Genomic DNA, 15,756 nt, shown 5'->3' with positions numbered 1-15,756 from the left:
AGTAGCCGGAGTCTGCTCATGGAGTTTCACACTGGGGAGGCCCCACCATGAATGAAAGGTGGGAGCATAAAGCACTGGTTTTGCTACCATTGGTTTATCTCTCTCCTGCCCAGTTCATCTGGTACTTTGTGTTGCGAAATTTGCTTTTAAAAATATATAGCATCCTTTTGCTAAGACACCTTAGCCTTCAGAACGAGGCATACTGGTAGGTTGGCACTTCAGGGCTTCTACAGTGGAATCTAGATGACATTTCTGGCTCCATCTCTTGCTATGTACATATCCTTCCTTCTAGACAAGTGAATCGCTTTGTTTCTCCTGCAAACTTTTCTTGCTTTCCCACCTCCACATCTTTGCCCTTGCTGTGCCCTCTGCACAGCAGACTTTCTGGAGCCTCTTTGGATTTTTAAATCCTTCTTTAAGAGTAGATGCTAGTGCATTCAGAAATTGCCTACCACCTGGTTTAGAACTTCGTAGTCGATTATTGCTGACTGAGTCTAGTTTGACCAGAGAAGATCTGGCATAATTGAAGCTGCAATCTGGGAAGACCAGAGGGTACTTTTTCTGGGTGTTGTCAGGGAACTGACTGAGTATGTTTGACTCCAAATGTACAATTCTTCATGCTAAGGTGAAATCTCTTATAAGAGGACTGAATATCTCTCAGCAAAACAGTTTGCCTCTCTGTGCCTGTGCATCTGTTTTTACAAGAGCATATTGAGCTCTAACTCCCCTGCTGCTTTAGCTACACAGATCCACAGAGAGCTGAAGGCATATAATAATATTATCAAACACCTATAACATGCTCAGTGCTTTAAAAATCACTTGAACAATACAGTAGAGTGAAATTATATTATTTTTGCAGACTTGGGAACTGGCTGTTAGAAAGCAAAGAAGTGAGTTTTCGAATGATGCTCGTGTCATAGTTTTAAGAGCCTGGGTGTAAGTCAAACTGCCTGAATTCAAATGCAAGCTTGGCAACTTCCCAGCTGGGTAGATTTGGGGACGTTCTTTAACTTCTCTATGCCTCAGGTTCCCTGATTGCTAAATGGGCATGGAGTCTACTACCTGAGAGAGTGATCATGAGGATCATATGAGTCCATTTATATAAAGCATTTAAAGCCTAACACACATACTGAGCTCTGTAATTGTCAGATGAGGTTCTTACTCACTCTACTGTACTGTCTCTAAGAGAAGTTTAGAATCAACCCCACCAGCAGTGCATTTTAGAAATGACAGCAGCCAGAAAGGGGAGGTAATGTGCCCAAGTCACAGAGGTTGCCAATGTCAGAACCATGTCTCTTGACTGTAAGCTGTTGTACCCTAGTAGGATGAAGGAAAAGAAGAGAAGAGGAAGAAAGGGAGAAGTATTAGCTTTCTTCTCCTTAGAAGACACGAAAATAAACAAAATAATAGCAGGAAGAAATGTAGCAGCATCCGAGCAAGAAAAACCCAGGCAGCAAGTGCAGGAGCTAGATGGCTAAGATTTGGAGGCATGCTGACTTAATAACAAGAGTGTCAGTTCTACCACATCTGGTTGTATAAGACAGGGCAAACCAGTTTACACCAGCTTCCTCATCTGTAAAATGGGGCAGTAATGCCAGATGCCATGGGGCTTAAATGAAGCAATCAGTCTAAAGTGCTCATCCCAGTGACTGGCATGTAGTAAGTGCTTGTTATATTTCAACTGCTGTGAATCACTTGTCTCTGTTCCCAGTCAATGCCCTCCTATGCGTTTTGTATCCTCCAAGGTAGGTACAGGGGTGACATGTTGCCCCACGAGGGAGGATGAGTGGAAAGTGTGAATTACGAAGTGACGTAGTTTAAGACCTGGCTCTGCTTGTACGACTCAGGGTAAGTCTCTTTCCCTTTCTGGGCTTTAGGGCTCCCATCTGTAAAACAAGCGGGCTGCAGTGGGGGTCTCTGAGGTCCTGCCTACCTCTAACATCACATGGGTCTGTGACTCTTCTGAACTCCTCTAGGACATCCTGGGTGCTGGCCAAACATTTAACAACCCGGAAATGAAAACCTAGCTGAGGCACTGCACATATGTGAGCTATACCTCGTCGTTGGCAGGGCTCACAAATGGAGAGTGCAGGTCTACACCCCTTGTGGCAGAAAGGCTTTCAGAGACACCTTCTGTGATCTGTGCAATGAGCTGGGTGTGTTGTAGATTCCACCACACTCTTTCTCTCTTGGTCCTGCTGAGTTGCTGAAATCCATCATTAGGTGCATCACTTTGCCCACAAAGCACCTTTAGCTTTTTTCCTCCCCTGCTGATGCATCTTCCAAAGACCCCGTCCCCATCCCAAGGCTGGTCAATCCCTGAATCACCTATAAAGCCCCCACAGTGCTTCTCACAGCAAGCCAGGCCTATGTTATCTCATCAACCAGCTTAGGGCCATCTGAGCTGCATTAAACCCTGAGATGAGTAGCTCCTCACCCCCTGGGGATAAAATCTCTGCTTTTCGCTGCTGGTCTGCCCTGAAAATGTTGGGAGCAGTGGAAAGAGCAGAGCTAGGGATCAGAAAGACCACCACCTGCTCTTTTGTCGCCACGGGCAAGAACTTAGCCTCCCCAGGCCTTCTTTCTGCATCTGTAAAATGGGGATTCTGTTTCTTTTCCAACTGTATGTTGTGAGCTGTCAAAAGAGAGCAAGCCTGCAGCAGCAACTTGGTACACATTAGACACTCAAAAACAAAGACAAAGAAAGCTGATATCATTAAGGTTCTCTGTCCTGGTTTAAACAGACAAGAATACCATAAGTGCTAGAGCTGGACTGTCTGATATGGTAGCCACTGTACAAGTATGGCTATTTACCTTCAACTTTGAATATTTTAAATTAAATAAAAGTTAACATTTTGTTGGTCATTCGCTGCAACCATGTTTCAAGTGCTCCATAGCTACACACGGCTAGTGGTCATCATTTGCACAGATATGGATCATTTGTATCACGGCAGAAAGTTCTACTGGGAAGTGCTGGTCTAGAGGAGCTACAGTACTATTTATTCTACAGGTTTATTTAAGCAAGGGACTGGGTTTGACTACGGCTCATGCTGGTCTCTTTACTCCACACTCTGGCCTCATGCAGGATGGGTGCCTCCTTCTCAGTTTTTTTTTTTTTTTTTTTTTTTTTTTTTTTTAGTTCTGGGATACATGTGCAGAACGTGCAGGTTTGTTACATGGGTATACAGGTGCCATGGTGGTTTGCTGCACCTATCAAACTGTTATCTAGGTTTTAAGTCAAAAAGAGCCCATAGAGCCAAGACAATCTTAAGCAAAAAGAACACAGCTGGAGGCATCCTACTACCTGACTTCAAACTACACCACAAGGCTACAGAAACCAAAACAGCATGGTACTGGTACCAAAACAGATATATAGACCATAGAATAGAACAGAGGCCTCAGAAATAACTCCACACATGTACAACCATCTGATCTTTGATAAATCTGACAAAAACAAGCAATGGGGAAAGGATTCCCTATTTAATGAATGGTGCTGGGAAAACTGACTAGCCATATGCAGAGAACAGAAAACTTCTCAGTATTTAGAGCTAGCCAGCAGAGGGCTAGGCGATCTGTTGTGTTTCTAGGCCCTCCAGGAGCTCACATAGAGCATAGGGGAGTCTCATCACTGGAGTGACCTTAAAGCAGGCTAGTTCATTTGTCTAGTCCCCAGGGCTACCACATATTATTGCATAGGTTTTGCACTGCACAAGGCCAGTGGGTACCCATAGACATGCTCTATTTTCATTACCTCATTTAATCTTCACAAACAAACTATGAGGTATGTAGTATTCTTTCTCCTCATTTTATATACAAGGAAAGTGAAGCTTAAAGAGTTAAGTAACTTGGCCTCCAGTGACTAGGTAATGAAGCTGGGATTTGAACTCAAACTAAAGATCCAGTGTTATACTGGCTCCCAAAGAATGAATAAAGTGAGGTTTGTATTTGCTTTTAGTGGCAGTGGAAGAGAGTGTGTGAATCTCCCCTACAATAGCCCTTGTCCTTTCCCGTCAGGATCTGAAACTTGTTTGGAAGGCAAAGAATCCCTGCTCCATACAAGCTGATTCAAGATGCTCTGGGCCATGCATTTCTGCTATGTTTATAGGCAGCAAGAGGGAATCTGAGGTGAATACTAGATTTGGCTCTCAGGCCCCTGGTCTGAGGGTAGAGGAAATTCATTTTCAGTACAAAGTAGAAATGTCAATTGTATTAGGAGTCCATTTGGCACGCACACCCTCATTCTTTAAGCAGACGAGCAATACCCTGCTCCTTTGCGACTAACCTCTCCGTTAGTTGCCAAACAGAGCTGCTTGAGTCATCTGATACATTTACATTTTCTTCTCCTTTAAATACAAACTGGCCATGAAAGTTACTTGGAAGGCCTCAGGCAGGCTGAGTTTCAGTTTGATAACATGACCGCAGCCAGAATATTATTTGGCTCATCAGTTTGGGTAACTGTTAGCAACAGTTTTATGTAAGGGAGTGAGAGGGAAGCTGATCGGCCTGCAAGAGGCCATGGTAATTTCTAGCCTTTGTTTGTTCCGGCACTGGCTTCTGCCTGCCTGGCAGTCAAGGATGGGAATGACTCCCATGAATGGACACAGATGCCATGAATGTATGAGAGCAGGATTCTCAGGTGGTGCCTACTGGACTCAGCCCATTTACAGTTGGAGATAGGGGAACCTGGATTCTGACTGTGACTCGGCCGATGCCAGCTGTGTCACCATGGGGAGTTGAGTAACCTCTTTGAGTCCTGGTTTTCTCATCTGTAAAAGGAGGAACCTGCCTTTGATGTTCATTGTGGTCCTTCCTCCTGCCCTTAGTTCTGGTGACATTTCCTGAGTACCTACTAGGTGCCTGGCACTGTCCTAAGTGCTGAAGGCACAAGGACGGGTGCAGATGCAGTGAAGGACTGTTTCACAGCCTAGTGTGGGGATGTGGAATGAAAGCAGGCAGTGACAACGCAGTGTGGCCAATGCTGTGAGGGGGAATCTGAGGAGGGGCATGGGGGAAACCTGAGGAGGGCCACGGAGCCCAGCAGTGGAAGGGACATTGAGGAAGGGCTCCCGCAGGAAAGCGTGCCTAGGCTAAATTGCGAAGGAAGATGAGGTGTCAGGCAGCTGAAAAAGGTACAAGGATAACTCTTTTTAAGGTAGAGAATGCAGAGGTGGGGAAGGAAGATCCATCTTATTGGTATGGGGGAAGGGTCTTAAATGCCACCCTAAGGAGTTGGGACTTTATCCTAAGGGATGGGGGCTCCTGGTTCAGAGAGATTAACATAATTGCTCAAATCACTCTGGCTGAAATGTGAAGAAGGTACTGGAAAGAGGCACAGCAATGAAAACAGGAAAATGATCAAGAAGCTGCATGGTGGCTCATCAAAGAGATGACGTTGGCCTGAGTCAGGGTAGTGGCACTGGGGACAAAAGAGAACAGCTTCAGGAGACGCTGTGGTGGGAGAATGGGTATGACTCGGTAATTGCTTGGATGTGGAGGGAGTGAGAGGGATTCAGAACGGTGGTTTGGTAGTACCTAGTATTTGGAGGCTAATATGAAATAACAAAGACCAATAAAGACTGATTGAAGACGATGCCAGCACTGAAATCTGTCCCCACCTGGCTGATGATCCTTGCACACCTGTGAAACACAGGACTTGGGTTATCAACTCTACATGGTTGCTTTGATGGAGATGGAGCTCCTTGTGGACTTAAGGTTTTTTCAGCCTTTTGTTTCTTTTTCCTATTCTTGATTCCCATACTGTCCTTTTGAGCATGTGTAGGATTTGAGGAAAATTCCTTCAGCAGAGGCAGGCAGAAGTGTTGGACTTGCTCTCAGTTACATGTGCATTGAGATAAAATTCAAACCTTTCTCCTTCTGTTCTTCCTTTCTTCCACGGTATTCTCAAAACTGTACTTCTCATCTAAATATGGTCCCCTTTTTCCTTATGCTTCAGGAGCCAATTGATGTCTAAGTATAGTGGCAGTCTTGTGATTTTAAATACTTCAAGGACCAACATGGGTGGTAATGGTGGTAGCAAACTGGCAAAAGAGCCCTGGCCATTCCTGTTTGAGGAACTTAACTTTTATCAACTTCATACATTGGGATTCCATGTATGATTTCCTTCATAAAAGTTCCAGTGCTTAAAAAAATTCCAAGCTAAGAATCTCTGAGCAAATAAAATATGGTATTGCAGGTAGGAAAATGAGGTTCAGAGAGATTATGAAAGTAGATAATTAAAGCCCAGTTTCTTAACTTCTGCACTGTTGACACTGCCATTATACAACTTGAGCCTAGTTAAACAGTCTCTTGGAGAAAGTGGTTCCTGAAGTATAGGCTAGTTTTTGGTAAGCAGAAAGGAAAGGGACCATGGTATCAACCTCAAGTTCCAGGACGCTTACCTGGGAGGCGTCGCTGTCTTCACACTTGATCCTACACTCACTGTTGAACTGGAAGCCATTAGTGCACTGGTAGAGCCCGTGGAATTTTGGTGGAGGTGGGTCACAGGTTACAGGAACACAAGCTCCCTCCTGCCAGCTGCCATCCTGGGTACACTGAGTCTTGAAGGCCCGTCTTCAAGGAAAGGATCAAAGAGGAGATATCTCAAGGACCAATTGGCTAGATCCATGCCCTGCATGAACACCACCAGCTGGGCCCCCATTTCCTATTTCCTATTTTTGATTCCCCACCTGACCTATTGGGTGGTGGTGGGGCCTGTGTAGGGATTAAGGATAATTCATCCACAGAACTCTTTTAGCAAGAGCAGACAGAAATGTCAGGCTTCCAGCTACATGTAGATTGACACAAAACTCAGGCCCTTCCAGCCCCAGGTTCTCTCCCCTTTTTTACAGAGTGTTCTGATGGGTGTTAGAACCATGATGCTATGATTATCCACCATTTACTGAACAACTACTATGTGCAAAGCACGTTGTGAACACTTTACATGCACATGTTCATTTGTTCTTCATAGGAACCTTACGTTGTAACTGTTATTATCGTACCCTTCTTATTGCTAAAAAAAAAAAAAAAAAAAAAAAAGGAAGTGCAGAGAAGTAAAGTCACTTGTCTGAGATCACATCGCCATTAGGCAGCCAAGCTGAAACTTAAAGTTTGTTCTGTTTGACCCAAAGCTAATATTATTAACAAATCCTTCCAGCTTCTCACAGAACAGAATGGGATGAATGGCAGGCATTGCCTCCAGTGAAGAAATGAGTGCAAGGCATTTGAACCTAACTCTTGTCCTCCCAGAGCCCATGAGTTTGCATTTCCAACCCCACTTACTTCTTTGACTTCCGAGAGGATCCAGGCACATGGTATCCAGGCTTGCATTTGTATTTGCAGAAGGAGCCCACCTTGTGCTTATTCTCTCGGCACCGGGGGGTCTGGAGGTCTGCATTGGGCACGGGGGGTGGAGCGAGGCACATGAGCTCACACAGGGCTTCTGGGAAGGACCACAGCCCATCCTCCATGCAGGTCAGGAGGCTGTTGTTGCCTGGAAGACAAGGGCAAGCAGGGATAGAGGAGGGAGGAGTCTCTGATAGCCAAGCTAGCCAAGCTAATGCATAGCCACTTGGATTTTAGCTGACTTGACAAACCAGGAGATCCCTTATGTGGAATTCCAACCCCTTCCACTTCCAACTGAGGAGCCTAGGGAGATCAAGAGAGCTGCCACAAAGAAGAGGAGATCTAAATGGAGGGAGTGAATTACCCCCATGTCTACAGTGAATTAAAATCCAAGGCTTCTGACTTCTGATCCTGAGCCTCTTCTGCTGCATAGAAAAGACACATTCACAATCCTTGAATCCATCTTTCTTACTTTACAAGTGGGCATCTGAACACAGAGATGGAGGAACTTGCCTTCTAATAGTTGGCAGCAAAAGCTCATATCAGAAACTACAGCAAACTCTGATATCAGTGAGTGTATAACGTCAAGCTGCCACTCTCCCCCTGGGCCCAGCACCCCTGTATCTGTCCTGCTTACCACCTCCCCCAGCTCCCAACAGCAATGCCTGGAAATGACAGCATTGTGTTATCAGGAGGTTTGATTTTCTGTTCAGGTCCTGGTGCTCGGTGAAGCTTTGCCAAAGCAGCTGAAAGAGCAGCACTTCCCCCGTAGCCTGTGCCAGCTCTGACAGAGTGCTGATTGCCATCGGGAAGCTGGTCTGAAGGGGAACGTTGCAAATAAAAGTAAAACACGGGAGTTAGGCTTTTCACTGCCAGCTCATATATTATCGAGGCACAGCCTGCCTAAAACCTTCCCGAGACAAATAGAGGAGGGCCTAAACTTGTATTTCTCCACCAAACTCTCCTCTTCCTGGTTATTACTGAATGGTGTTGACAACCAGGGCTTGAAGCATTTGGGAAGCTCAGGGAGTTGCAGGTTGGAGGGGTGGAGTGGTAGGGAGAAAACTGACATTTATTGAGCAGTTACTGTGTACCGAGGACTTATTGAGCTGTTACTGTGTACCGAGGGCTTCTGATATGCAATCTCATTTATTCTCACAATAAACAGTGCATTTAGTATGACAGTCTTTATTTGGAAATGAAGACTCAGAAAGAGGTGACTCGACCAAGTTATTCTAGTTGGCAAAAGACAAAACTGAGGTTCAAAACAAATTCTGTCTAACTACAGAGATGGTTGTTTTTAATGGGAAGTTGGCTACTACATATGATCAGCAGGGCTTTTATTATTCATTCTGGAAGCATCAAATCTCAATTTTCCGATCTGTGAAAAGCAAACAATTGCTTCTGCCTTTCAGGGTGCTCAGAAGATGAAATAAAACAACATTTATGAAAAGTGCCCATGAAAGTGTTGTCAATGTCTTCATTTGCTTCTTAACTTTTTTCCTTCTTTCCTTCTTCCGTCCTTTCCTTCCTTCACTTCCCCACTTCCTCCCACTTTCCTTCTTCTTTTCATCTTCATTACTAGCTCTGAAAGAATCTTCACAGAAGTCTTCATTCATTCAACCAACATCTATTTAGTGCTTATTCTGCACCAGATACTTTTATATGTTGAAGGAAAAGCAGTGAACAAAATAAAATAAAACAAAATAGAAATAGCTCTGCTCTCTTGAAGCTTGTAATCTAGTGGAACAGGGAGGAGTACAATAAGTTATCCTAAAAAGTATACTACTTAGCGTGCCAGAAGGTGCCAAGTACTATGAAGAAAAAGCAGGAAAAGGAAGAAAGGGGAGAAAGTACTTTGCAATTTTATATATGCTTCTCCACTTACTCCTTCTCATTTTTGTCATTTTTCTTCTTCGTCAGTATGACTCATCCAGTTAGCACAAGGCAGATTGGTGTCTGTAAACCCCAGAGGGGATTCCACATTGATAAACTGTGAGACTGACAACTATAGATATTTTAACATCAAGTAAAAAGAGTAAAGTGTGCGGAAAGGTGATTCATTTGGTTTCCATAGAAGCATAGAAGCATCCAGAATACCAGGGTCTACAAACTTCTTTTTGCATTGCCCTTGCAATCGGGGCAGTCATTGCTTTGGGGTGCCCAGGTAAAGCACAAGGTTAGTGAGAAGGGGAGCTGTATAAAAAGTACAGGAAGCACACCCTCTTCAAATTGCCCAAGAGAGATAACATATCTGCGGAAAAGGTGTTGGGACTCTAAAAAAGTACATTGTATTATCTTTGTATATTGTAAATTATGAAGTGAAAGTCATGGTTCTTCTGTGACAGGAGAACATAAAGATTCCAAAATGCTAATCAAGAGAGAAAATGCAAACCAGAAATGTGCTTTCTGGAAGAGGGTGAATATGAGTTAGCAGTGCACCACAGCTAAAGCAGGCACTGGTGATTCAGGACCATGGATATGTCCCCCCATCCCTGCAACAAACTCCAAGAGAATTTTCAGCCGGGCAGTATTTCCGTGCACCAGCTGTAGCCACTACCCTGCATCTACAATGTGGCTTTGAAGAAAGTAGCGTATGATACATGATGTGCCCTTCCTTTGTCTTCTTGGCACTGGCCTGTATGCTGTGAAAGATGCTTACTACACTGCCAACTCTCTGCCTGAGGCTTGTTATACTGGTCATGGATGCTTACTCTGTCCATATGTAGGGCGAGTTTAAAGTACCAAGGAATTAATGCCCCTGGAAGCACCACTAAACTAATGGTGGAGTTGTTGGATTCATGTGCCAGTTTCCAGAGTTGCAATAACTCTGAGGCATGTTCTCCACTGTCTTCCAGAGTTTCCCAGAGGGACTGAGCTCTAGTTGCCCACAGTGGCAACTGGCTTTAGAAGAGAACCTGTTGACTTTTGTCAGTTCCATGTCTTCTGCCCTCATTCCCCCACTGTATTTCCTGGGGGAACATGATTCAAGACATGAAGTGAAGGCATGTCTGAGCCCGAAATTCCTGGTAGAGGGTAATATCTCTTGGTAGAGGTGTTGATATTAGCGATTAGGTTCCATCAAGTTTTGGGACTCTGTAAGTTCACTTGTTCATCTTTTAATGCAGAGAAATACATCCTGCTCAGCCTTTCTACAAATGTGGCTAAGGAAATTCCAATCTCTAATGAGCATTAAAATAATTGTGAACTGGTAGCAGTGTCAAAAGAGAGGTACTTATTTTTATTACTTCATTTAAAAGATTACCCAGGAGATCGAGTCTCTTTTGGAGTGCTGTAAAGATTGAAATTAACATAGAACAGAACTCAAGGAGAGAAATTCAGACCTTCAATCTGGTATTCTAAGCACTTGCCTCATGTTGTTGGCACTTTCTAGATCCTAAGGCAAGGGCTGTATCTTGTACCTTCTTTACTCCTAGAGCCTAGCCTACTGCTGAGCACATAGCAGGTCCTTGGTATTCATTTGTTGAATGCATAAAGTATGAATTTACCTGTGACCTTGAACAAATCACCAAACTTGTTTGTCCCTAAACCAAAGCCATCTCTGAGTTCTTGTCCATCTCTAGCATGTTAGAATGTGAAAGAATATTGGCCACTAAATTGTTTGGAGGAAACAAAAATGCACCAGCTGGACTGGAATAAAGACAAGCACTCAATCGAGAGGCTACATTAGCCAAGGGCTGGTACGGGGAGATTGCAAGGAACAGAGGGGTTGACTTGGTAAGGGGTAGACTTTAACAGAAGTTACAGAGGAATAAGACAGATTAAGAAGAATAAGAGGTACGAATAGAGGAGAGGGCCAGGTGGGGTAAAAACTGAGGGCAGAAAGGATTTCAACCTGGTCATTATCATTATTATTTATTGACTGTTTAAAATTAGTGCTTTTACTATTCACAATAGCAAAGACATGGAATCAACCTAAATGCCTATCAATGATAGACTGAATAAAGGAAATGTGGTACATATATACCATGAAATACTATGTGGCCATACAAAAGAATGAGATCATATCCTTTGCAGGAACGTGGATGAAGCTGGAGGCCATCATCCTTAGCAAACTAATGCAGGACCAAAAATCAAATACCGCATCTTCTCACTTATAAGTGAGAGCTAAATAATGAGAACACATGGACACATAGAGCAGAACAACCAACACTGGGGCCTATTCACAGGGAAGGGGGTGGGAGGAGGTAGAAGATCAGGAAAAATGGCTAAAGCGTATTAAGGCAGGCTTCATACCCGGGTGATAAAATAATCGGTACAATGAACCTCCATGACACAAATTTACCTATATAACAAACCTGCACATGCACTCCTGAACTTAAAATAAAAGATTTTTTAAAAAAATTATTGTTCTTTTTGTTTAAACTATGTTATGATCAAAGGAAAAACAAAATGTAGAAAGGAGGAAAGGGAAGCAAGTAAAAGAAGGAAAGGTGACATTGATCACCTCTTTACCCCCTGGCTTGAGATAAGGTTAGGAGGGCAAATTAGGTGGCAATATCAAGTTCAAGAGAAAGGCAGCAGGACCTTTGCCTAGTCAAAGGAAAAGCAAAGTTGGGATCACCAACTATTAGAATGATGGTCCTCCTGAGGCCTTGTCTCCCCAGCCAGGTCACTCTTCCCTAACCACAGTTGGCAGCGGAAGGATATGCATTGTTTTGATTAACGATTATTATTAGCCACAATGAGGGCTGTAATAATCAATGCTAATTTATGCACTTCCCTTTCCCAAAGGCCTCTGATTGATGGAGAGAAGTGTGATTTCCTAGTCTGGAGTTATTAATACATTCCACATCTAATCCCAGCATTCTAGGTCACCCAGGTCAGCTACTCACTTTTTTCTAAAATGTGACCTCCGGTATGCCAGAGTCTTATTCCCCTCAATAGCCCTGGTGCCTCGCTCAGGAGGATGCCAGATGCTTCCTGTCCATATCTGCTCTTCTCTGCCTAGCTGGCCCCTCTTGATAAGTAGCAGCCAGCATTGGAGAAAGACAGACCTGGGCTTCAATATGGTCCCCACCACTGATGGTGCAGCCTTGGGCAAGTTCTTTAAACCCTCTGAGGCTTGGTGTGAAATGGGAATAATAGTAACACTTACTTCGTAAGGCTTACTGGCCCTAATCATACGAGTGAATTCATTTCATCAGTTCCAAATGCAACTCTTTTTTCTTTTTCTCTCTTCCTTCTTCCCTCCCTCCTTCACTTTTATCCTTTCTTTCTTTTCTTTTTTGCAAGATTTCCAAGGTCTTGGAAAGGGCTTCACTGTCATAATTATCCGTACTCTCTTTTTTCTTTCTTATCTTCACAGCAGGGCAGTTTACATAAACACAATTGGTAGGAAGAAGTCAGGAGCACAGATAAAACCCCATCCCACTCTTGGTGTTTGAGAGCCAGAAAGAGAGCCTGGATGTAGCCTCTAGGTTTCCCATAGACAGAGGAAGGCTGAACTGGGGAAGGCGTTCTTGATACCTTTCAATTGTGCAGGGTGACGGCACTGGAAGGAACACTGACTGCCAAAGGTGGTACCATCAGGGCAGGAGAAGGAGGCGGCGTAGACATGATGGTGGTCTGGGATGCTGCAGTCCACTGGCTCACAGGCCACCTGCTTATTCCACTTGCCCTCTGTACAGGTCACTGTGACGCTGGGTCCCATCTGAAAGGCAGAGGCGTGCATAGTGAGGAGTGGCAGACTGAGCCCTAGATGTGGAGAAATACCCTTCTTCCCAAGGTGACAGCTCAGAGTCTCGTCCAGGTACTAGGAGACCAATGCTTAGTGTTTAACGTTAGCTCACTTTTAATGATCCCAATAATTGCATGAATTAGATATTTCAGTTCTCAATTAAAGACACAGAGACTGAGACTCTGAGACATTACATGATCAGCCTTAAGTTAACCAGCTGGAAAAAGGATAAGTCGGACTTGAGTCCAAAGGCTATACTCTTAACTGCTGTCTATAGAGTCTCCCAGATCATGATTTCCATTTCACTGTGAGAATCTTGAGGTTTTGAGACCTCAAAGGGCATGATGACTTCTTTCACAAAACAGACTGTGAAATACAGTTCAATGGTAGGACATCAAGTGTTGATTTTTGTGTCTTTTATTAGCTCTAGGCGAGTTACTAGGAACCTGTTGTAGTGCTTGGCACACAGTAGGCACTCTCCACGGCTATAGGAAACCTGGATGTTTTTCCTCCATGTTATCAGACCACAGGCAAGCTCCTTTCCTTACTTGAGTTCCCCCTTTGGCAAAATGGATGGATTGAACTCAAGAACTGCTCAAAGATCCACTCCCTACTCTGAGATTTAGTGGCTCAATAGTCAAGAGAGAAAGGCACAAAGTCAGAAAAAGCCTAGGAAAAATGAAAGAGTAAATGAAGATTTGAACCGAACTACAAGATGGCAGAGCTGGGCGGAGGGCAAGGCCATGCTACGGAGCCAAGGGATGGACAATCATTGCAGCCTGGAGGCTTTCATTCAAGGAGGAAGCCACTAGATCCTAGAGACTGGAGATGCCAAATGTTGATCTGGGATTTTAAAAGCAAGGACATTTTCCCTCTTAAGCACACATCAAAGGGATGTGTGCTTGAGTGAGGTCCCTCACTGCCAAAACAGTTTCATTGTTTCTACAGGAGTTCAGGCCTGCCAAGTCTGACACACAGAAGTAGGTGTCTAAGAAGAGCAAGTCCAGAAGTTCTGTACAAATAGGCATTCCCAACAATAAGGAATGTGCCCTGTGTGCTTGCAGTTTGAAGGCAAAGTCCACTGGCCAGCCCTGGAAAATGCTACATTTACTGACGGAAATCCTCAAATCCCAGGACAACCTGTCCCACTCCCCCATGCCCCACCTGGGATATTATAGCACCATCTTGCTGAAGGAACATTCTGTCACATCACTCCAAATCATTCACTACCACTAATCTCATGCAGGACACGTCCTATCTTCCATGACTCCTTTGATGACTGTCTGAGGGGGTTTCCCTGCTACCAGTCTTACTGCTGAACTCCAAGCTACACCTACATAGAGTATCTAGAAGAGACTTTGTCACCAGGATCTGACCATGTCACTTCCTGCAACAGCTCCCTGTTGTCCTAAAGATCAACCCCACACTTCCTGACAAAACGGACAGGGCCCTGCACCAGTGGATTCAGCTGGCCCTTCCAGCCTCATTGCTTGGGTGAGTATAGAAAAAGAAAACAAACAAACAAACAATCTGTGGCATGTTTTTTTTTTTTTCTCATCAATGTGCTTCCACATACTATCCATGCCCGTGCCTAGTGCATATATTTATATATTTCTTCCTTCTCCCCAACACACACCCCTTTGCTGATCCATGTCACTTTTCCCAGGCACCTCCCTTGAATCTCCCTGTACCTCCACAACACCCTACACTTCCCTTGACAGCATTTATCACACAGTGCGGTCATTATTAATGAGTTGTCTGACTTTCCCTCCACCACTAGGCATGAAGCTCCTTCAGAGGAGGGACTTGGTTTGTCTTAACGGCTTCCCCTTCTTTAGCACTTAGTATAGCATCCAATTTCCAGTGAACAGATGCTTTGTAATGAATTAGTGAATGAATGAACATCTCATTGACAGGGCTCACCTCGTCCTAAAGCAGCCCATTCAATTATGTCAGAGTTCTGACTGTAAGATATTCATTCCAAAATACTCAGCCCCATGGTCTTGGAGATGTTTGCAACCTATACAAAAACACTGGCAAGTATTGTGTAGAACACCAGTCAGCACAGGAACCCTTTTTCTTAGAGATTCCAGACTGCTTGCTTGGTTAATTGATTCATTCACTCATTCATTTAATCAATAAATATTTATTGAGCACCTACTGTGTGGCAGCACTATTTTAAGTGCTGCTGGGTATTTAGCAGAGAACATGTGCAACACCCAGTAAGCCTTCTCTGGGCTGCAGAGAGGCTCTGAGCTCAGCACCTGCACATACCTGGCTCTTGATCAGCTCATCATCCCGCCGTATCTGGAGCACGTAGCCTGTCCGGCAGCTCACAGTACACTGGGCGCCGTGGTAGCGGTCGCTGCTGGAGCAATTGAGAGAAGCATTCTCCACAGCCAGCTCTGGGCAGTCAGTGTTCTCACATGCGAAGTGCACGCAGCTGGGGAGGAAAGAAACAAAAGGGGAAGAAGGAGTCTCCTCACAGGACAGCCACACTCAGTTGGAAGATAAAGGCTAAGAGCCTCTTTCTCCAAGATTTCAGGGGGCTTGAGACTGTGGACAGAAAGAGGTGCTGGCTAGGGTAAAGAGGACCCTAGAGGCAGTGAATAAAATTTCTCATTAAGAGCACAAGGTATGGCAACAGACAAACCAGAGTTCAAATCTTGCCAGTTGAAAGCTTTGTACATTATCAAGATTTAAACCTTGAATAG

The 15,756-nt window shown here is 44.3% G+C and overlaps 1 protein-coding gene across 1 annotated transcript in view; it reads right to left on the bottom strand.

The window, feature by feature from the left end:
• PAPPA (pregnancy-associated plasma protein A, pappalysin 1) overlaps positions 1 to 15,756 on the bottom strand; it is a 213,468-nt gene that overhangs the window by 39,002 nt on the left and 158,710 nt on the right. The window contains exons 12-15 of the mRNA XM_011971313.1: positions 15,317 to 15,485; positions 12,832 to 13,015; positions 7,279 to 7,489; positions 6,399 to 6,570 (exon numbers count right to left, since the gene is read on the bottom strand). Coding sequence (XP_011826703.1) covers positions 6,399 to 6,570; positions 7,279 to 7,489; positions 12,832 to 13,015; positions 15,317 to 15,485 — 736 coding nt within the window. The remainder of the gene's footprint in view (positions 1 to 6,398; positions 6,571 to 7,278; positions 7,490 to 12,831; positions 13,016 to 15,316; positions 15,486 to 15,756) is intronic.

Source organism: Mandrillus leucophaeus, unplaced genomic scaffold, assembly GCF_000951045.1.
Source record: "Mandrillus leucophaeus isolate KB7577 unplaced genomic scaffold, Mleu.le_1.0 Scaffold1210, whole genome shotgun sequence".
In the NCBI taxonomy this organism is placed as follows: domain Eukaryota; kingdom Metazoa; phylum Chordata; class Mammalia; order Primates; family Cercopithecidae; genus Mandrillus; species Mandrillus leucophaeus.
Note: the sequence above shows the minus strand (reverse complement) of the source record. Positions and strands in the feature narration are given on the sequence as shown.